Below are 22,407 nucleotides of genomic sequence, written 5' to 3' on the forward strand. Positions count from 1 at the left end.
TATCTAATTTCACACTTTCCTCCTTGTGAACCTCAATCCCATCTTGCAGTGCAATTACATTAATAGTACTGGTCGTTTGGTAACCAGGGTACAAAGTTAAGCAGGTTGACTGTCAATGTAAGTTGCAGTTATTCACAATAAATATGGATGAGATAGGACTTTGAATCATCTAAATTCATCAATTCAGGAAGAACAGCGCTAGCATCCAACAGTGAGTTTGGGGTTTTGCCTGCTGTAAGTCCATTCCTATGATCACTCTTTGGGGTGAATATTTCAAGGTTCTACCCTATTGACAAGACCTCACACATACTGGAAAATTGTCTTTTAGATCTATTGATTCCTGTGGATGGCCGATCATGGGTAGTGCAGCTGGGATTTTCTGATATGCTGCAGCTGCGTGTAAGACCCCACCAGCAGTGCAGGGCCTTGCAGAATTGCCTTCCTATCTTCCTATTTCTACTCTAGCTGGTGCACGGTCCTGTGAGTAATCTAGAGATTACTACCTTTTAAGATCCTACTGTTTAACTTCCTCCCTAGCTCCTGAAAATCTGACTGTAGAATCTCAATACTTGCTCTTTCTAGGTTGTAGGTACTTATGTGTACCGCAACTTCTGGCTCACTTCCCCCCACCCCCTCCTGAAGAATATGCTGTACCCTCTCTGTGATGTCCTTTATCATGGTACCAAGGAGGTAACGCACTACGTGGGACTCACAATGACATATACAGAAATGCATGTCTCTCCCCCTGACTATAGAATCTCCTAATAATGATTGCATTGCTACTCTTTCCAGTTCCCTCTTGTGCAGTCCCTTGCTCGTTGGTGCCATGGCCTGAACTGCACTCCTTCAAGGTATCATCAGTCCCAGCAGTCTCCAGTGCCTAGTACTGGTTTGAGAGTGGCACATCCGAAGACAGCTGCACTGCCTACCTCTTCCTACTGTTCTAGATGGCCACTCATCTGTCCTGGTTGATCTCTACCTATGGGGTGGCTACCTCCTGGAATATATGATCCAGGAAACTCTCATCTGCCCTAATGCTCCACTGTGACTCCAGCTGCCCCTTCAAGCTTGGAAATCCTGAGCTGAAGCACTGGAGACAATTCCTACACAGTTCCCCCCAGGACACAAGAAGGGTCTTGTACTTATCACATGGTGCAGGAATTGCAAACAACAGGTCTCAGCTGCCCATCCATGATCTAATAAATTTCTCTTCCCTCTTTTATAATCTAGTTACTACCTTGTATGACTATCAATTTTAATTAATACCTCTAGACCTGCTCTGTGTTAATACTGTTATTAATTTGCATATTTAGCCTTATTTAAATTTTTAATCTCCAGCTCCTAGTTTGGAGAAAAGGAAAATACTCAATCACTTACCTGCTTTCCTGTGACTTCACACTTTGATTTTTTTTTCAAATGCTTTGGTCGGCTTTGAACCCCGCCCTCTTTCACCACCCCCCACCCCACCTCTGTTTTTTTTCTAAAAATCAAAGAATTGCAATTCTAAGACCAAAAGTTGACTTTCTTTTCCTGCTGCCTGTGAAAATCTGGCGGTGATGTTGAGACCCCCCCTTCAGCCGAGTACAATTGTCCAAGGATACGTGCATTTGACGGTCAAGGCGTGACCAGTTTTCTGGATGGAAATTCTTTAAGGTGGAACGTTTGGATGTAAAAGATTGAGGAGACTCAGACATTTTATAATTGCATACGTAACTCGTGCCCAAAATTTTGCAATCTTTTAAGCCACGTAATTGGTTTGTGATCAGATTCATTGTGTATCTCAGTACAAATGTGGAAGAAACTTCAGATGGGAACTCTGCCCTGCTCCACCCCACCACCATTCCACCTCTTCAAATGGTCTGCCTGTTATTTTTAGTGAATTTTTCTTGCTAGGGAATGGAACACTTCCCTTTTTCAAGTGCCTAGATCAGCATTAGACATCAAAGAGAAATCACGTAGGTTAGATCAGAGGTTAACCATGAAGTCCAAACTATTCCAAATAAAGCACTGAATTAAAGAAATATCAGTGATGGTTCACAAACTTTGAGAGCATTGCATAGGTGGCATATGTTTAATGATACTTTTAAAAAATTGTTCTGTGAATATTTGGAGTGTGTTGCAGGGCGAGGAGGTGGATAAGATTTAAGCATGTGTGAAAGGACTGCTTTTAATTTCATATTTCACAATTTCTGAATGCTTATATTTCAATAAATATAGTTTACAGTGGGAGGGCTTGTTGATAAAGCTGTGTAAAAATGCATATGTAATTTTAGGTTTTAAAAGATAGGTGGTATAGCGTAAAAAAGAGAGAAGCAATGCTAAACCTGTGCAAATAATTGATTATGCTACAGTTGGAATACTGTGTCTAGTTTTGGATGGCCATGCAGAGGTTACAGAAGGGATTCATTATTATACCAAGGATGAGATGATTTAGTTAGAAGGAGAGAGAGACTTCATCTTTTCATTATAAGAGAGAAGATGAAGAGAAATTATGTCATGTTCAAAATTATTAAGGGCTATGATAAAATAACACTATTTCCACTGGTTGGTAAGCCAGTAATTAAAGGGCTGTGTTCTCGCACATACACTGTTTGGGATCTTCTTCTCCCTGCTGCTCTCACATGCGTTCATGTCTTCAGAAGAAGGAATTTTCCTCCACACAGGATCAGGTGGCAGGTTGTTCAACCTTGCCTGTCTAAGAGCGAAGACCAAAGTACGAAAAGTCCTCATCAGGGAACTCCTCTTTGCTGACGATGCTGCATTAACATCTCGCACTGAAGAGTGTCTACAGAGACTCATCGACAAGATTGTGGCTGCCTGCACCGAATGTGGCCTAACCATCAGCCTCAAGAAAACGAACATCATGGGACAGGATGTCAGAAATGTCCCATCCATAAATATCGGCGACCACACTCTGGAAGTGGTTCAAGAGTTCACCTAGCTAAACTCAACTGTCACCAGTAACCTGTCTCTCGATGCAGAATTCAACAAGCGCATGGGAAAGGCTTCCACTGCTATGTCCAGACTGGCCAAGAGAGTGTGGGAAAATGGCGCACTGACCCAGAACACACAAGTCCAAGTGTATCAAGCCTGTGTCCTCAGTACCTTGCTCTATGGCAGCGAGGCCTGGACAATGTACGTTAGCCAAGAGCAACGTCTCAATTCATTCCATCTTCGCCGCCTCCAGAGAATCCTTGGCATCAGGTGGCAGGACCGTATCTCCAACACAGAAGTCCTCGAGGCGGCCAACATCCCCAGCATATACACCCTACTAAGCCAGCGGCGCCTGAGATGGATTGGCCATGTGAGCCGCATGGAAGATAGCAGGATCCCCAAGGACACATTGTACAGCGAGTTCGTCACTGGTATCAGACCCACCGGCCGTCCTTGTCTCCGCTTGAAAGACGTCTGCAAATGCAACATGAAGTCCTGTGACATTGATCACAAGTCGTGGGAGTCAGTTGCCAGCGATCACCAGAGCTGGCGGGCAACCATAAAGGCGGGGCTAAAGGGTGGCGAGTCGAAGAGACCGCAGTTGGCAGGAAAAAAGACAGAAGCGCAAGGAGACAGCCAACTGTGTAACAGCCCTGACAACCAATTTTATCTGCAGCACCTGTGGAAGGGCCTTTATAGCCACTCCAGGCGCTGCTTCACAAACCACTGACCACCTCCAGGCGCTTACTCATTGACCTCCTTGACTCGGGAGACAAAGAAAAGGGTATAAATGTAAGATCAACATCAAAAGAATGAAGGGACAGCTTTGTTAGGACTTGGAATTCCCTACCAGAAACAGTGATAAATACCTTTAAAAGATTTATAATGGTATGCAGAATGACTGGGGGAATAGGACTCTTTCAAAGAGTAGCTCGGGTGTGAAGGGCCAAGTGGTCTCCCCGTGTGCTCTAAAATGTTACAATTCTATAATAAATTGAAACCATTCTTCTGATAAGCTTAGGCACAATGCAAGTATAAATGCATCTTGATTAAATTTAGATTTTCGTTTGCAGTACAGAAGAAGTCTGTCCTGTTCATCAGAATAAGAGGCTAATTGCTTGGAGAATAAGAAAGTTTAAAACATCATGATTTTATTATGCAGCAAGATGCTTTAAGGGTTGCTTCTCACTTCTGATTCCATCATCGCCTTCAGAGGATATTTCTGTGCCAAGATTGAAAAGCACGCTTAACCTGAGATCATGAGAATTTGTTCTTGTGCAGGCAGTGATGTTGAGCTGTGGTTTCCCTACTGTTTGCTGAGAAGATCCTCCTGTTGACTGCATGGTGAGTAGTCAGTATGGTCTTGTGTATTAATGTCCTGTCTCCAGCATATTCCTTTAAGACATTTTCTGCATGATTGCTACTGATTTGGCAAATGACTACGTAACAAATCTGCAAGTTAATGTTCGGACCATCCAACTGCATGGTGCTGCGTGTCAGTCAGCCCCAAGCGGAACCAATGATAAGTTTATTTGTTTAATTACTACACCAGGAAAATCTACTACTTTATAGACTGGTGGCTGATTGCATTACCTGTTTTTCAGGGGAGGGGGAAATCACTTGGCTCCTGACCATGACACAACCAACAGGTCAAAAAAATGTTCAGTACCCTAACCACATCCACAACTAAGAGGTGGGAGTCCATCAACAATCCCACCCTCAGCAATGGCAAACAGCAGCATATGAATGTAAAAAAATAAAGCTGATGCTTTTGCAAGCATCTTCAACCAAAATTGTGCAATCCTACTCGGCCTCTCCCAAAATTCTCACTATTGTAGGAGCTCATGTCCAATCAATTTGGTTTACTCCACATGGCATTAGCAAGCAGCTGAATGCATTGGACCCTCGTGGCATTCCATGTTTAATGCTTGAGACGTGCACACCAGAATTAGCTGACCACTGAGCCAAGCTGTTCCAGTCTACTTATTATCATAACATTCAGCTGATAATGTGGACAATTGCTCGTTTGTATCCTATTTGAAGCAAGAAAGACTTGCATTTATATAGCATCTTTCATAACCAGAGGACATCCCAAAGCATATGGTACAGCCCAAAAGTACTTTTGAAGTCACTGTTGTAATGGCAACATGGCTGCTAAATTTGCACACACACCAAGGTCCCATAAACAGCAATGTGATAATGACCAGGTAATATGATTTCGTGACTTTTATTGAGGGATAGATATTGGCCAGGACACGAGGGAGAACCCCCCTGCTGTTCTTCAAAATAGTTTTATGGGGTATTTTACATCCACGAGAGAGGGCAGAAAAGCCCTTGGTTTCATCAAAAAGTCAGCACCTCCAATAGTGTAGAACCCCCCCTTGGTACTGCGCTGAAGTGCTAGCCTAGATTTTTGTGCTCAAGTCTCTGGAGTAGCACTGGTACCCACAACTTTCTGATTCAGAGGCAAGAGTGATACTATTGAGCCACAACTGATATCTCTTCAAAAATCAGGTTAATCAGAAAAGTAATGGAAGGAGTAATCAATGGTGCTGTCAAGTGATACCTGCTCACTGCTCAGTTCAGGTTGCACCAGAATTGCTTAGTTCCTGACCTCATCAAAGTCGAAATGCAAGATCTGACTGCTGGACGAGGTATGAGAGTAGCTGCTGTTGACATCAGGCAGAATTAAACCAGGTATGGCAAAACTGGGGTCAATGGTGTTATCATTGCCTGATGCACCAAAAGATGGTTATGGTTGTCTGAAGCCAGTCATCAGACCGCATCTCCTCCCCCACCACCCCCCCCCCTCCCCCCCAGGACATTGTTGCAGGAGGTTCTCAGGGTAGTGTTTTGGACTGTGGTGCATGTTCCTGTGGGGGAGCATGTGGGGAACCGTGATCATTATGTCATCAGGTTTATAATAGTTACAGAAAAGGACAATGTACAATCAAATGTAAAATAGTTAACTGGAGGACGACTAACATTAATTAGAAAGGGATCTAGCCCAGGTGGATTGGAATCAAAAAATAGTAGGCAAAACAGAATTGAATAATGAGAGGCCTTCAGAGAGGAGATGGTACTGGTACAGAATAGCTATCTTCCCATAAGGGGTGGAAAAGAAATGCTTCCAAAACTAGACCTCCCTGGATGACAAAAAGTACAGAGATTAAAATACAACAAAACAAGGAGGTTTATGACCGATATAAGGTTCATAATACAGAACAGCAGAGGTTCTCAACCTTTTTGCTTCCGAGGCCGCCTTCCAGTTTAGTTTAGTTTAGAGATACAGCACTGAAACAGGCCCTTCGGCCCACCGAGTCTGTGCCGACCATCAACCACCCATTTATACTAATCCTACACTAATCCCATATTCCTACCACATCCCCACCTGTCCCTATATTCACCTACCTATACTAGGGGCAATTTATAATGGCCAATTTACCTACCAACCTGCAAGTCTTTTGGCTGTGGGAGGAAACCAGAGCACCCGGAGAAAACCCACGCAGACACAGGGAGAACTTGCAAACTCCACACAGGCAGTACCCAGAATTGAACCCAGGTCGCTGGAGCCGTGAGGCTGCGGTACTAACCACTGTGCCACCCCTAATGCCCCTGTGTTATAAAGATTCCATGGATCCCATTACAAAACATAAATATTTTTTCTGTATAAAAATTAGTTATACAATTAAAGATATAGATTTATTGTTGTTTTTGTTTTACTTAATGTGAAACGGATTGCTGGCAGTGAGTGGCTCCTATCCCATGATAAAAACCAGCAGCATATTTGTGCACAGAAAGCCAAGCAACAGAAAATTAGAGGAATCAGCATCTACAATGTGAATCTAAGCTTCAGGCTGACATACCAATGCAAAATGATGTATTTTATATATAAAAAATGGTCATGTTTCATGGCCATCCACACCTTGCATGAGTGATGCCACTGGGTCTTGGACCTGGGACCGTGAGGTCTCAGCAACAGGTTCATCAGCCAGCTGTGTATTGCTCGGTTCTGTAAACAGTTGCCACGAGTAAGCAGCAGTCAGCCACATGAAGAGCAAAAGGTGAAGTCAGCCGACCATTGGCTGACACTCTGGTTAATTATTGACCTATCGCCCCATGAAACAGGCATCAAATCCCACTTACCCAATTTAATCACAGCAGGCATCGCACAGCCGGCCGGGAAAAGAACTCTGTGCCAACTGTCACTAATGCATCTGGGGAAGGGGAGGGAATATTGGCCATTTGCCTGCTGAAGGTGCAATTTGGGTGCCTAGATCAGTCGGGTGGAGCCCTTCAAGTATGCCTCGTGCGGGTCTTGCATAGCACGGTGGTCTGCTGTGCACTGCACAATCTGAAGCTACAGAGTGGGGAGACATTGAGGATAGTGAGGAGCGTGTGCCTCTAGAGATGGTAAGGATGTAGAGGAGGAAGCCGGCCAAGTATCGCCAGATGAAGGACCCCAGGGATGTGCAAGAGAGGCACGGGTTGCCCTTATACATTAAAGTTTCCTTTGATCCTTACTGCCAGTTCCATGTTGACCAATAAAGATTTGCCTCTATGCAGTCCTGTTGACGCTACTTTACCTTCAGGAAATGATTGCTCATTGATCAGTTGTGCCGCTCCTTCTCGCTTGCAAGGCAAACTTGTGCCTCCCTGCTGACCTGAGAGGGTACAGGACCTGGTGGTAACTCCAGGTTCCCTGTCCGCCTCTTGCCTTGCCACTGCTGCCTTGAGCTCATGGTTAAGACGAGGGTATGCAGGTCTGCACGAATGTCCTGCAGACACTAAGTGTTCTGCTGGATGTGGCTCTGAAGGACAGCCGACAGTCTCTCAAAGGAGGAAGCCACTCGTGCACCAGTCAGAGACAATGCAGCACTCAAGGCCTGGATGGACTCCTCCATCATCCTTGCTTGGGCACGCATAGCCTCTGACAGCTCTGCCAGATGTCGCCTGACCTCTCGCTGCAGTATTTCCTGTGAAGCTGCCAAAACCAGAGGCATATCATGAGCCTGGGGCTCAGCGTGGGCCTGGCCTTCCACGTTCTTCCGACTGTCAGAGGCCTGGCTGTCACAGCCTCCGTCAGCCGTTCTGGCGGACATGTGATGTACTCATCAGGTTGTGTGCCTGGTTCTAACTGTGAACTCATACCACTGACGTGAGAGTATCTGCACTGGTGGAGGGTACAGGGGTATGAGATGCCACTGGATCCTCTGAGGCTCCGTCCTCCCCCTTAGAGGTAGTAGGCTCTCCCACTGTCTCAGAGGCTCTTCAAATAAGTTCTGCATCACCTGCACGAGAGAAGAGGGACGTTAAAGGGTCAAGGGCTTCCCCTCCCGACATAGCAGACACTTCGACATTGGAGATCCTTGAAGGCACTGGATGCCTGATGAGCAGCATTGCTACAGATGCCACCTTTGTGCCCCATGGCAGCCTTACTCGCTGACTTGGGAAGGTGCCTCTGCCCCTCCGTCCGCAACGCTTCTTCCATCTTGCAGCCACGCTAGCTCCATGGCCGCCTTCTCCATCGGGCTCAAGACATGGGGAATTGGCCTGCTCTCTGCGATTGTGTGCAAACTTCTCCTGCAGACACAAGGATGAATGCTGTTGGTCTCCTAGTGGGAACAATCCCAAGACATATACTGGTGCTTATCCATCAGTTACAGATGGGAGGCACACAGATGTTTCCTGCATCCAGGCCCTTTCCAGGGACCTTGTGAGGGTCTGCAATGACAAACAGCGTCCTTTCTCTGCCATTTCACCATGCTTCGAGCAGTTTGCATTCCCTGACCATTTGCCCACGTCTGGGTGGGCACTCCCTCTCCACCCAACACACTGTCCTCCTCTGACATATATAATCCCCAAGAGCTGAAGGCTTTAAGAGGTACTCAGTTTTGCTGCCGAGATGAGGTCATTGAGGCACTTGCGGCACTGTATCCCTGTCCTTGTGTGACCCCACGGCTGCTGACCTCCTCCGGAATCTGCAGTCAGGCTTGCTTGGTTAGGCTCCCAGCTCTCCTCCTCTCGTTCATAGGGAAGAGAATCTCTTAGCTTTCGCTGGCAGTCTGTAAGAGCACCTGCAGGGAAGTGTCATTAAACCATGGGACCACCCGGGGATTACTGTCTGCCATTACTCTGCAGCCTTTTCGCACTCTGCAACTTGTATTGATACAGACAGCAACATTGAGTGCAGGTATGGTAGCCCTTTAAAAATGGTGCCAGCGCCTGCTGAGGCATCAGTTAATGCTGGCGTTTCCACCTCTGCCCCCCCCCCCCCCCACCACTGTCCACACAATTGGTCAACCCTGAACCTCATTCACCTTAATTGGCCGGCTACCACTGGATTGCATGCAGCCAGCCGCTCGTGGCCCGATGTAAGCCACGCCCACTGCAAGTCCCAATGGTGGGACTGGCAGCTTCATCATTAAATCTGACCTTAGGAGGAGATTTGATAGAGCTTTTATTGCAATTGTATAGGACCTTGATAAGACCACATCTGGTGTACTGTGTACAGTTTTGATCTCCTTATTTGTATTAGAAACAGTTCATTCACTCGACTAATTTCAGGGATGAACGGCTTATCTTATGAAGAAAGGTTGAACAGGTTGGGCCTATACCGATTGGAGTTCAGAAGAATGAAAGGTAATCTTATTGAAACATGTAAGATCCTGAGGGGACTTGATAGAGTGGATAGCAGGAGGATGTTTCCTCTTGTGGGGAAGACTGGAACAAGGGGACACAGTTTAAGAATAAGAGGTCTCCTATTTAAGATGGAGATGAGGAAATTTGTTTTCTCAAAGGGTTGTTAGTCTGTGGAATTCTCTACCCCAGAAAGCAGTGGAGGCTGGGTCATTGAATTTATTCAAGGTTGAGTTAGATAGCTTTTTGATAGACAAGGATTTCAAGGGTTATGGGGGGCAGACAGGAAAGTGGAGTTGAGATGACAACCAGATCAGCCATGATCTTATCGAATGGCGGAGCAGGCTCGAAGGGCCAAATGACCTACTGCTGCTCCTAAGTCCTATCTTCCTAGATGTTCAAAACCATGAAGAGGTTTGATAGAATACATAAGGAGAAACTGTTTCCAGTGGCAGGAGAGTCAATAACCAGAGGACACAGATTTAAGGTGATTAGCAAATGAACCAGAGGTGAAAGGAGAAAACATTTTTTTACATGGCAAGTTGTTGTGATCTGAAAAGTCCTCCTGAAAGGGCAATGGAAGCAAAAGGGAAATGGATAAATACTTGAATGCAAAAAAATTACAAGGTTATGGGGAAGAGCTGGGAACTAATTGGATAGCTCTATCAAAGAGGCAGCACAGGCACATCAGGCTGAATGGCCTCCTTCTGTGCTGTATCATTCTTTGATTATCATTCTATGATTGACCATTTTAAGCTGCTTCATCAACAAGGTCTGGAGTGGGGTTGTGAATTGATGATTCTTCAGTGTTCATCTCCATTCAAAACTTAATTATGTGGCAGCCAATGTCAGCCACCAACAGTACCAAAATAGCAGCTGGTTTGTGCTGAGCAATAGTAGGAAACATTTGAACCACATAAATGCCAATCAATGACCATCTCCAACCCTTTACCCTTGATCTTTATGCAGTATCATCATTACCAAGTCTCCCACCAATATCTCTGGGAAGAGTGAAGGGTAGAAGGTTGGGGGGAGGTGGTCACCAGCAGGACAGAGCTGAGTATTGTGCAAGAACTGACTCCACTCCTGAGCCCTCAATGGCTCTCCGCTATCTACAAGGCTCAAATCAGGGTGCGATGGAATGCTCACTACAGCAGCTGGGTGGGTGTAGCTGCAACAACACTCGAGATGCTCAACACTGTCCAGGACAGGGCAGCACACTTGATCATGTCCCCCACCAGTGAATTCAATAGTAGTTCAATTCATTGTACTATCTACAAGATGCACAGCACCAAGACACCAAATGTACTTCAGTGGCACCTTCCAAGGTTAAAAGCAACAGTATCATAGGAACAACACCACTTTCAAGTTCCCCTCCAATTCTCACACCACCCTGACTTGGAAATATACTACCATTCCTTATAAAAAAGCAAAATACTGCAGATGCTGGAAATCTGAAATAAAAAAAGAAATGCTGGAAATACTCAGCAAGTCTGGCAGCATCTATGGAGAGAGAAGCAGCGTTAACGTTTCAGGTCAGTGACCCTTTATCAGAATTCCAAATCTCCAGAATAAATATATATTGTAAAAAAACTGGCTGCTCTTCTGCAATTGGTGCTGAGGCACATTGTTCAGACTGAGTAAAAAGAGTATTACCTTGCACCTAACTGCAGTCTGCCTAACCGGAGAGAGCTTGGTGCTGGTAATGGTACCCAATTTAGAAAGTGATGACCACAGTACCCCACAGAGTACATTGAACATAGAAGCATGAAAATTACTGCAGGTTTTCGGTAGGCAAAAGCTAACTTGATAGACTGAGGCAAAACATATCACAGCTGAATGTAGGTTCTTTAAAAGCATTTCTAACTAACAGCTAACTTTTTTATGACACTAATTCGCAAATAATAACTCCTATGAGCAAAAAGCATGCTTTCAGGTCTAGCCAGAATATATCAGCATTTAAAAGAAAAACCATTTGATTCTAATTGAGGAAATATGGTAGATTACTTTGTGTGGTCTCAAACATGCATCTTTTGTCCCAAAAGAGCAAAGCAACACATTCCTATAAATCATAGTCATACCATGAACATTTGAATCAGACACTGTTGTGAAGGCTTATTCCTTTAGAGAACTTTGCCGAGGTAAGTACCTCATCAATGGTAGATGCAAGACTCAGATTTGATTGACAGTCCAACCTAAACAGAAGTAAAAGATTCTGACGCTACCTCATTACTGAAACCTCGAGCCAGAGTAACACCCAGCAGGAAGAAAAGACAGAGCAATATCTTCAGATTACACTTGGGGGGATTGTTTGCCTCTGTGCAGTTGAATTGGCTCTGTATGGGTTGATTTTGAACAGACTCAGGTGCGTATCTGTCTGCATGACATTAGGACAGAAACTTGTTCAAATCATTTATTTATATGAATCCTCTCCCGGTGGTTTATTAGTAATTAACTGGAAATGTAAGTTTTTAAACTTGTTAGTCAGAAAATTCAGTCAACCCTACAATACTGAGTTAATAGGAATTCAGATTAAAATACATATTTGCTTTAAAGTTGCATTTCCTTCTGACTATTGAAGATATGTGAATGGTGTAAACAATTTTATATTAGTGGTGTATTTGCTAATGCAGTAAGTAAAAAGTAATTATACTGACAACTAACATCTACAAAAGACAATGATTGTTACTGCACCTAGAAATGTAATGAGTTCTTATTATAAAAGTAAATTAATACAGCGAGAATAAAGTTGCAGCTACATGTGTACAGGTAGTGGCTTTTATTTTTCCTACTTACGAGGTATTTAGATGGGTGTAGTTTGCTGCAGGATAGGTTCAAGGTGGGATCATCAGAAACCTGATTGTTGCAAAAGAGGGATATTCATCAATTCCAGTTGCAATTAAGCTGTATATGTTCGTAAACTGTTATTTTACAAAATAAGACTTTGGTTACCCCAGACTGGTCTAAATCAAACAGCTACATCTTCAAATAGAATGCCATTATTTCAGTCCTGTTAGTGATTATCTCAGTGCATGGTAGATGGTACAGAAACTCTGGTTTTAATTAATGACACCAGACAAGGTAAAGAACTTTCAAAATTTCATTGAAATGGAATTTAGTCGTTTGTGTTAAATTTAATACGTGGCATTTTCCTGCTTTCACTTTAAGTGCTGAGTTATTACTGAGTTCGACATGTTTCTCTGTGTTATTATGGCTCTTAGCCAAACAGAAAATGTGTGGTTAGATATAAAAGGAGTCTGTTTGATAGTATACTTTGGGTTTCCAGAGATTTCCTTATAAATGTCTTTGCAGAATTATGTTTTTCTATATGATAGCTCTGCAGTCGGCCGAAGCATTTCTTTTTTACATTTCTGAAGAAAGGTAGAAGTTCTGTTTAGAAATCAATGCATAGTGTGTCTCCATATTTTGTTTCACATCTGGAAAGGATCTATCTTTTCCTCTGAAAAACCTTTCCGAAGCCAGGGCACTTTGGAGACATGAAAACCACTTGTTCTCAGTGTGAAGCTTAACACTGAATTAATTGTTAAGAGTTAATGAAGGTAGGTGAACTCTGTTATCTTCCTGAAATAATCATATTAGTAATATTAGTAATTTTCAGTTTAATGTGAAAATGTAAAGTTTAATCAAATAATCAATTAGATCAAAATATTTAACTCTCACTGTCAACTGTTCAAATGTGAAACAGGAAACTGATTGAATATATTCATGTGATTTATATCTTAATGTGCATATCATGATGAATAATGGAACTTTTTTTATTCATTTGCTGGCTAGGCCAGCATTTATTGCCCTTGAGAAGGTGGTGGTGAGCTGCCTTCTTGAACCGCTGCAGACCTTGCGGTGTAGGTACACCCACAGTGCTGTTAGGAAGGAAGTTCCAGGATTTTGATCCAGCGACAGTGAAGGAATGGAGATATAGTTACAAGTCAGGATGTGTGTGGCTTGGGGGGGGGGGAGGACCTTGCAGGTGGTGGTGTTCCCATGCATTTGCTGCCCTTGTGCTTCTAGGTGGTAGAGGTCGTGGGTTTGGAAGGTGCTGTTGAAGGAAACTTGGTGAGTAGCTGCAATCTATCATGTATACAGTACACACTGCTGCCACTGTGCGTTGGTGGTGGAGGGAGTGAATGTTGAAGGTGGTGGATGGGTGCCAATCAAGCGGGCTGCTTTGTCCTGGATGGTGACGAACTTCTTGAGTGTTGTTGGAGCTGCATCCATCCAGGCAAGTGGAGAGTATTCCATCACACCCCTGACCGTGTCTTGTAGATGGTGGACAGTCACTGGGAGACAGGAAGTGAGTTACTCACCACAGAATTCCTGGCCTCTGACCTGCTCTTGTAGCCACAGTATTTATGTTGTTGGTCCAGTTCAGTTTCTGGTCAATGGTTAACCCCAGGATGTTGATAGTGGGGGATTCAAATCAAGAGGAGATGGTTAGATTCTCTCTTGCTGGAGATGGTCATTGCCTAGCACTCGTGTGGTGTGAATGTTGCTTGCCACTTATCAGCCCAAGCCTGGATGTTGTCCAGGTCTTGCTGCATCTGGACATGGGCTGCTTCAGGAATATTTTATGGATTGTAAGTTTGAAAACATTACAGACTATATATATTTAATAAGTTAAATTGTACCCCAGGCCAATTTTTTTTTTGCATTCTTGAGAAATCAAAACAATAATGTTTCTTTTGAAAATAGTAATATTTAAATAATAGAACTTAATTAAATTGAAATCTTATATCAGGAAGGATGAAACATTCCACCCTAACATCTATGTGTTGAAAATGAACTGAATTATGTTGTTTCAGGTGGTAAAATGAATTGGAGCAGTGGACACCCATTGTTGCTATGCCTCCTAAGCTTCAGTTGCAGTGCAATGTGTGAGGAAAATGATTTCCCTAACTCAGTAGAGAATCACACAGGAGGGACAACTACTCCAGAAGTGCAAGTGCCTTATTGTCCTCCTGACTGCAGCTGTAACCTGGATGGAATAGTAGACTGTGGTGGGGTGGATCTAAAGGAATTTCCCAGGAACTTATCAAAGTCAATACTGCACTTGTCTTTGCAGGTAAGGGATCAGATAAATCTCTAGGAATGATCTTTGGCCTGATACTCTGCAAAAATTAACTGTAGGCTTTCTCTGTTCTTCCCTTTGATTAGTAAGAGCTGCAGTAAATGTTTGCCTTCAGTTGTATTTGATAAAGTGCTGTCTGTAACTATTGCTTCTTCCCTTACCCCAAGATTTCCCTGTTCTGCTGCTGACCTGTCCTGGTATTCTTTATACTGATTCAGGCTAAACCTTCTCTGGTATTTAATCTAAGTGGTCTTGTGAGAATTTTAGCAATTAGCATCAACAGGCTATCTGACAATATAGCTGAGCCTGGTAGGTATAGGGTCACTAGATACTGGTTAGAATAGCGAGGTAGGGTGACGTTTCTCCTACCTAGACAAGGCATACTGAAGCCTGCCACAGTGCCCGTACCTCCACCCTACCTGAGATTAGCGAAGACCAGCGATCAAACAGCATCTTCCTGTTTGTGTGGATCAATTCCACACTGGGCAGTTCATTTACCACCTCACCCTCTCCCTTGGAACATTTTACTTCATTAAAGGTGCTGTATAAATAGAAGTTATCATTGTATTCAAATTCTTAAAGTATGACACTCGATTTCATGCCAAAATAGCTTTGCACCAAAATAACTTTATAACTCCTAAATTATTTCATTATTGAGAAGGCTTTTTGATAACTCTTTTATGCATTTTGAAAATGACAATTTGCAGAACTAATAAATTCAAAATGACAATTGTAATTGGCATTGTAAGTGACTTAGGTCATGGGATGTCATAAATCATTTGCTTATGAAAAATAAACAACTATAAATAAACCACAAACTATATTTGTGACATAAATCCGAATGAATTCCAAAATGATGGCATTCCCAAAAAACTCTTTCATCAGTGTAATTGTATTGAATAAAGTTTGTGATATGTTTGGGAAGACCAAAAGTGACACAAGAAAGCTAATTGTTAACTAAGCATGAAAATTGCTAGGTGCTACTTTACTCCAATTATCAGAGCCCTTCCACACAATGGTTACATCCACTATGCTCTGTATCTCAAAAAATGCTGTAAGTTGTCTGGAAGATGGTCAACAGAAGTGAGCTGTTTTGAAACTTGTAGAATGTGTCCTTTGGAATTTCAAACATGCTTCAGTCAATTCTTTAATGTACCATGATCAGATGCAGAAAAATCTCACTGGGGAATGTTGACAAGTATTTGTACAGAGTTTGCCTTGGCAAAAGTACATTATGAAAGTAGCCCATTAACGTAATAACCATTGAATTTAAATGTATAGAATATGCTGTAGGACTGTCATCATTTTATTTATTTTAACCTTGATTTTCTGATCTACTTATTAAAATGGGACTGTTTTCCACTGAAAACTTCCCTCCACTGGAAGCTACGCTGAGACTTCACACATCCAATTCACTTATCATCATCTCTATTTAAAACTATAGAAGGTAGGTTCAGAACTGCTGGCAGCAACTCAAAGAACTCATGTCATTTCTTGTTACTTAGAACAATGCTTTAGAAGTGATCCCTATGGAGGAGTTATCAAGGCTTCAGAATCTGGAAACTTTTAATTTACAGAACAACCGGCTCACTTCAAAAGGTAAGGAAAAGCTTTAATTCTGTGGTTCCAAAAAAACACAGGGCAGCACAGGCCTTGTACAGACAATTATTCATCTGGCAATACATATTTAATCCTATAATTTGAAAATTGGTTATGACTTATACATTTATGAAAACAATGTTCCCTCAAGCTGCGCAGGCAACCCGAGACACCCTGCGGCTGCACACAACTCAGCCCCTTTAAATTACAAGTTGTGCCTGGCTGTGCAAAAAAAATTTAAAGGGGCCAATCACTTAAACAAGTTGCCCGCTCACTCCAAAAAAAAATTAGAAGGAACATTGTTCATAACTAGATGTCCAGTTTTTGCTAATTATTGATGAGTTTACAGTCTCGTTAACAAAAAGTTTGGCTCTAAAGAGACATTGGTATCTTTAAAAAGAATTGTTTCATAATTGTACATTCATTTGTTTACAAAGTGAAGGAACCATGAAGTAAATTGAATTATTTTGATGAAAATTATATATTTTTTTGCTGGCTCACTTCTTTTCCCACATCAAAGAGATTTTGACAATACTTTTGTCATGGAGGCAGCACTCCTTCAAAAGGTAGTATTTTAAAGTTATTGGGTTTGTTATATTTTTCAGTTTTTAAAACATATTACCTATTTTCTCTAAATTTCCTTTTTAAACTACAGTTTTTGTTTAAATTTTCCTTCCTTTAAATTCCCCAATCCCATATTCACACACTAAAGATGAGCTCCAGTTAGGAAAGCAGGCAATCTGCTTATACAAGTCTCCCAAAGCCACTTCCTATATAGCTGCTAGGGAGTATGTGGCAGCTATCAGGATGGCAGGTATTTTGTTACCCTCTCCTTCTGTGTAAGGACTTGGAATCTGGTCAGTTTCTCCTCCTGATGACAAGAGTCAGAATAAGACCTTTCTGGACCTCAGTGGAACTGGTGCTTTACAAGCCCATTATTATGTTTTGTTTTTATTTGGCAATTGGGCATTGCTGGAAAGGCTGACATTTATTGCCTTGTACAACTGAACACCTTTCTAGATCACTTCAGTTGTCAATCATGTTGGTGTGGGAATTGGAGTTATATATAGGGTAAGGACAGCAGATTCCATTCCCTAAAGGACATTAATTTTTTTTAATTCATTTTTAAAAATTCATTCATGGGAAGTGGGCATCGCTGGCCAGGCCAGCATTTATTGCCCATCCCTAATTGCCCTTGAGAAGGTGGTGGTGAGCTGCCTTCTTGAACCACTGCAGTCCATGTGAGGTAGGTACACCCACAGTGCTGTTAGGAAGGGAGTTCCAGGATTTTGACCCAGCAACAGTGAAGAAACGGCGATATAGTTCCAAGTCAGGATGGTGTGTAACTTGGAGGGGAACTTGCAGGTGGTGGTGTTCCCATGCATTTGCTGCCCTTGTCCTTCTAGTTGGTAGAGGTCTCGGGTTTGGAAGGTGCTGTCTAAGGAGCCTTGGTGCATTGCTGCAGTGCAACTTGTAGAAGGTACACACTGCTGCCACTGTGCGTCGGTGGTGGAGGGAGTGAATGTTTGTAGATGGGGTGCCAATCAAGCGGGCTACTTTGTCCTGGATGGTGTCAAGCTTCTTGAGTGTTGTTGGAGCTGCACCCATCCAGGCAAGTGGAGAGTATTCCATCACACTCCTGACTTGTGCCTTGTAGATGGTGGACAGGCTTTGGGGAGTCAGGAGGTGATTTACTAGCCACAGGATTCCTAGCTTCTGACCTGCTCTTGTAGCCATGTTATTTATATGGCTACTCCAGTTCAGTTTCTGTTCAATGGTAGCCCCTAGGATATTGATAGTGTGGGATTCAGCGATGGTAATGCCGTTGAATGTCAAGGGGAGATGGTTAGATTCTCTCTTGTTGGGGATGTTCATTGCCTGGCACTTGTGTGGCGTGAATGTTATTTGCCACTTATCAGTCCAAGCCTGGATATTGTCCAGGTCTTGCCACATTTCTACACTGACTGCTTCAGTATCTGAGGAGTCACGAATGGTGCTGAACATTGTGCAATCATCAGCGAACATCCCCACTTCTGACCTTATGATTGAAGGAAGGTCATTGATGAAGCAGCTGAAGATAGTTGGGCCGAGGACACTACCCTAAGGAACTCCTGCAGTGATGTCCTGGAGCTCAGATGATTGACCTCCAACAACCACAACCATCTTCCTTTGCACTAGGTATGACTCCAACCAGTGGAGAGTTTTCCCCTGATTCCCATTGACTTCAGTTTTGCTAGGGCTCCTTGAAGCCATACTCGGTCAAATGCTGCCTTGATGTCACTCTCACCTCACCTCTTGAGTTCAGCTCTTTTGTCCATGTTTGAACCAAGGCTGTAATGAGGTCAGGAGCTGAGTGGCCTTGGCGGAACCCAAACTAAGCGTCACTGAGCAGGTTATTGCTCAGCAAGTGCCACTTGATGGCACTGTTGATGACACCTTCCATCACTTTATTGATGATTGAGAGTAGACTGATGGGGCGGTAATTGGCCGGGTTGGACTTGTCCTGCTTTTTGTGTACAGGACATACCTGAGCAATTTTCCACATTGCAGGGTAGATGCCAGTGTTGTAGCTGTACTGGAACAGCTTGGCTAGGGGCGCGGCAAGTTCTGGAGCACAAGAATTCGGTACTATTGCCAGAGTATTGTCAGGGCCCATAGCCTTTGCAGTATCCAGTGCCATCAGTCTTTTCTTGATATCACGCGGAGTGAATCGAATTGGCTGAAGTCTGGCATCTGTGATGCTGGGGTCTTCAAGTGGAGGCTGAGATGGATCATCAACTCGGCACTTCTGGCTGAAGATTGTTGCAAATGCTTCTGCCTTATCTTTCGCACTGATGTGCTGGGCTCACCCATCATTGAGGATGGGGATATTTGTGGAGCCACCTCCTCCAGTTAGTTGTTTAATTGTCCACCACCATTCACGGCTGGATGTGGCAGGACTGCAGAGCTTAGATCTGATCCGTTGGTTATGGGATCGCTTAGCTCTGTCTATCGCATGCTGCTTACGCAGTTTGGCATCCCAGATTTTTATTTTAAACTGAATTCAAATTCTCAATGTACCCTGGTTGGATTTAAACTCCAGTTCTCTGGATTATTATTTCAGGCCTCTGGATCATTAATCCAGTAACATAACACTTAACTATCATACTCCCTCTTACATTGTTGTGTTGGTCGATCTTGGTGCATGGAAGATCTTCCTCGATCACCTGAAGCAGTTTTTTTCCACAATACTTTCCACAGATACTGATAAGTTGTGCAAGGTTGTTCCAGAAACCTGATAAGGTTGAAAGATCTTTTCCTTTGTTATTTCTCTTACGTTATATATCTCTTTATCGTTATAAATCTCTTAGGACCCAAACGTGGTGTCACCTAATCGCTACCTTTTGATTTTTTTTAATCTATTCTACTCTTTTCAACTTTGGTGGTGCACTGTACTATAGTCCTTAGATATTCCCCAAATTTATTTTAAAAAATGGTCCTGATATTACACTGTGACTTGCTAGTACATAAACACTTAATATATTCATCCTAAATCCTTCTTTCCGCTATTTAGTGGAGGCAATACCCATTTTTAAAAATTCCACAGCATAATTTAAGGATCCTTGTATTTTTGCAGCTTATTACAGGCAGGAAAACATATAAACTCAATATTTTGTATTTATTAATCAACTTGGATTTAGTAATTAATAGTTTTTTAAAGGATTTATTATTTTGCAAAAAATTAATGAACTGTTAGTGAAATTGTGAGAATACATGTTATTGAAGTGTAGGATTCCTGAAAACATTTCCTTTGCAATCACAACATTAAATCACCAGACATTTGCAGAAATAATCCTACAAAGAGCAAAAATTAGATTTTAAAAAGAGGCATCTGTTAAAAAAATAAGGGGATAATATAGAAGAAAACTATGAAAAATATAAAAGATATTCAAAAGGAAGCAATAAGGGACATTAGGGAAAATGTGGGGCTACATAAGAAGCAATAGTTTGCATAAGCACAAGTAAGTAAAAGGATAATGAAGAAGGTTTGGGTCCACATGCAGACTTGACATCAAGGAAACGGCAGAGATGCTCAATAAGCATTTTGCATCAGCTTTTACCAGAGGAAGGTGAAAGCTGGACTGCAGGAGCACCAGCAGAGGATGGGGAAGAGCCACTACTGGAGATAGAAAGGACTTTGTATTAAAATTAGAAAAGTCATGGCCGAGGTGGTATGCATCTCAAAGTACTGAAGGAGCTTGGGGAGGAGAAAGTGGAGGCACTTACCCAAATTGTCCAAAGAAAACTTTGGAAAGGGAAATTTTATCAAAGAACTGGAGAATGGCAAATGCTGTACCCCTGCTAAAGAAAGGAGAAAAGGATAAGTCATAAAATTATAGGCCAATTACTTTTACTTGGTTGCTGTCATGCAGGCCCCCACTTGCCAAGACTGAGGCACATTAATTTCGACACATGGATGTTAAATTTCAAGTTGCTGCTGGGAAGAAGAGAAGGCCTGTGACAAGGGACTGCCAGGCCCCTGGCTGGAAAGACATTTTTGCATATTAACAGACAGTATGGGAACAATAGAGCTATCCCCTGCTCCAATACAATCCACAAACAGACTTGGTCAAACCTGTTAGTCACATGACTAACCTGTTTCGCAGTCTGGGTTTTTTTCTGAATTGTACAGAGTTTTGAACTGAGAGTCTGCAGAAAGCTTTTTGCTCCTGGATTGAAAAGACCTCTCCTGGCTGGATCGCTACAGCCTCGCCTGCCTGCTCCCATCTCTTTCTCACGGAACTGAATCCACTGAAGACACATGAACCCCAAGAGAGAAAAGTCTCCTACAGTAAACAAGGTTTAAGAACAATACTGGACCCCAACGAAAAGCAAGATCTCCTTACAATCAAGGACACTACAGTGAGCTCGAAGAACTGTAACAACAACTCTTCAGATATTGCCTCAAACCTTTCCACTTTATTTTTTCTTCTGCTCTTTCTGTCCCTATCTGCAAGTCTGTATCGCGTATGCATGCTTGCGTGGGTGCATCGTGTATCCATAGGCGTTAACCGAATTAGAGTTTGTTTAATAAAATTTCAATCTTTCTTCTTGAAACCTGAGAAAACCTGTGTGTGTGTGCGTGTGTGCGTGTGTGTGCGTGTGTGCGTGTGTGCGTGTGTGTGTGTGTGCGTGTGCGTGTGTGCGTGTGTGCGCGTGTGTGCGTGTGTGCGTGTGTGTGCGTGTGCGTGTGTGCGTGTGTGCGTGTGTGTGTGCTGGTTTCTTTGCCTTATAATTGGAAAGCGGCGAACAACGATTCACCAAGGGGAAGCTAAAAACACAGTGTGTTTAAGATTAAACCCTGTTACAGTAAGATCAGGTGAAGGCTGAAAGGGAAGTCTAGACCTCTTTCTCACCTGGTCTTAACAGTTGCAAGCAGACTTTTATAGTTCATAACATGGGATTAAATTAGCAAGCACTTAGGAAGACATCGGCGAATCAGGAAAAGCGCTATGAATTTAATTGATGTTTTGAGGAAATCATAGAATGTATAGATAAAGGGAATGTAATGAAAGTACATATGGATTATCAGAAGGTGCTTAATAAAGTGGTATATAAAGAAAAAAGGTGAGAGTTGCATTTATATAGCACCTTTCGTGACCATCAGATGTCTCAAAACGTTTCACAGCCACTGAAGTACTTTTTTTGAAGTGTCGTCACTGTTGTAATGCAGGAATAGGAACAAACCACTTTGTTCAATTTATATGGATGATTTGGATAGAAGAGGAATGATATTAACATTTCCTGATTTTACCAATTAGAGGGCATGCAAACTGTGAGGAAGAATACAGGGGATTGCAAGAAGACATAGACAGAGTGGATGCCAGATGCAGTTCAGTGCAAATATATGTAAGGTAATACATTTTGGGAAACATAACAATGGAAAGATGTATACTCTAAATGGTGAGATACTTCATGGAGCTGGGAAACCAAGAGATCTAGGAGTGAAGATACATAGATCTTTAAAGGTGGAACTGCAAGTACAAAGAAGCATGAAAAGCTAACTGGGATTTTGTGTTTTATAAGGGAGGCATTGTAAGAGATGATGTTGAATTTATACAAGACATTGGTTCAGTAAAATTTGATTACAGAGTGCAATTTGGGCACCC

General features: G+C 42.7%; 1 protein-coding gene across 1 annotated transcript in view; it reads left to right on the top strand.

Moving 5' to 3' along the window:
* Window positions 1-13,120: 13,120 nt before the first annotated feature.
* Window positions 13,121-22,407, top strand: part of podn (podocan) — a 65,445-nt gene continuing 56,158 nt past the window's right edge. The window contains exons 1-3 of the mRNA XM_068036427.1: window positions 13,121-13,133; window positions 14,394-14,653; window positions 16,165-16,258. Coding sequence (XP_067892528.1) covers window positions 14,402-14,653; window positions 16,165-16,258 — 346 coding nt within the window. The 5' untranslated portion in view covers window positions 13,121-13,133; window positions 14,394-14,401. The remainder of the gene's footprint in view (window positions 13,134-14,393; window positions 14,654-16,164; window positions 16,259-22,407) is intronic.

The sequence above is a fragment of the Heterodontus francisci genome, chromosome 8 (genome assembly GCF_036365525.1).
Source record: "Heterodontus francisci isolate sHetFra1 chromosome 8, sHetFra1.hap1, whole genome shotgun sequence".
Lineage (NCBI taxonomy): Eukaryota > Metazoa > Chordata > Chondrichthyes > Heterodontiformes > Heterodontidae > Heterodontus > Heterodontus francisci.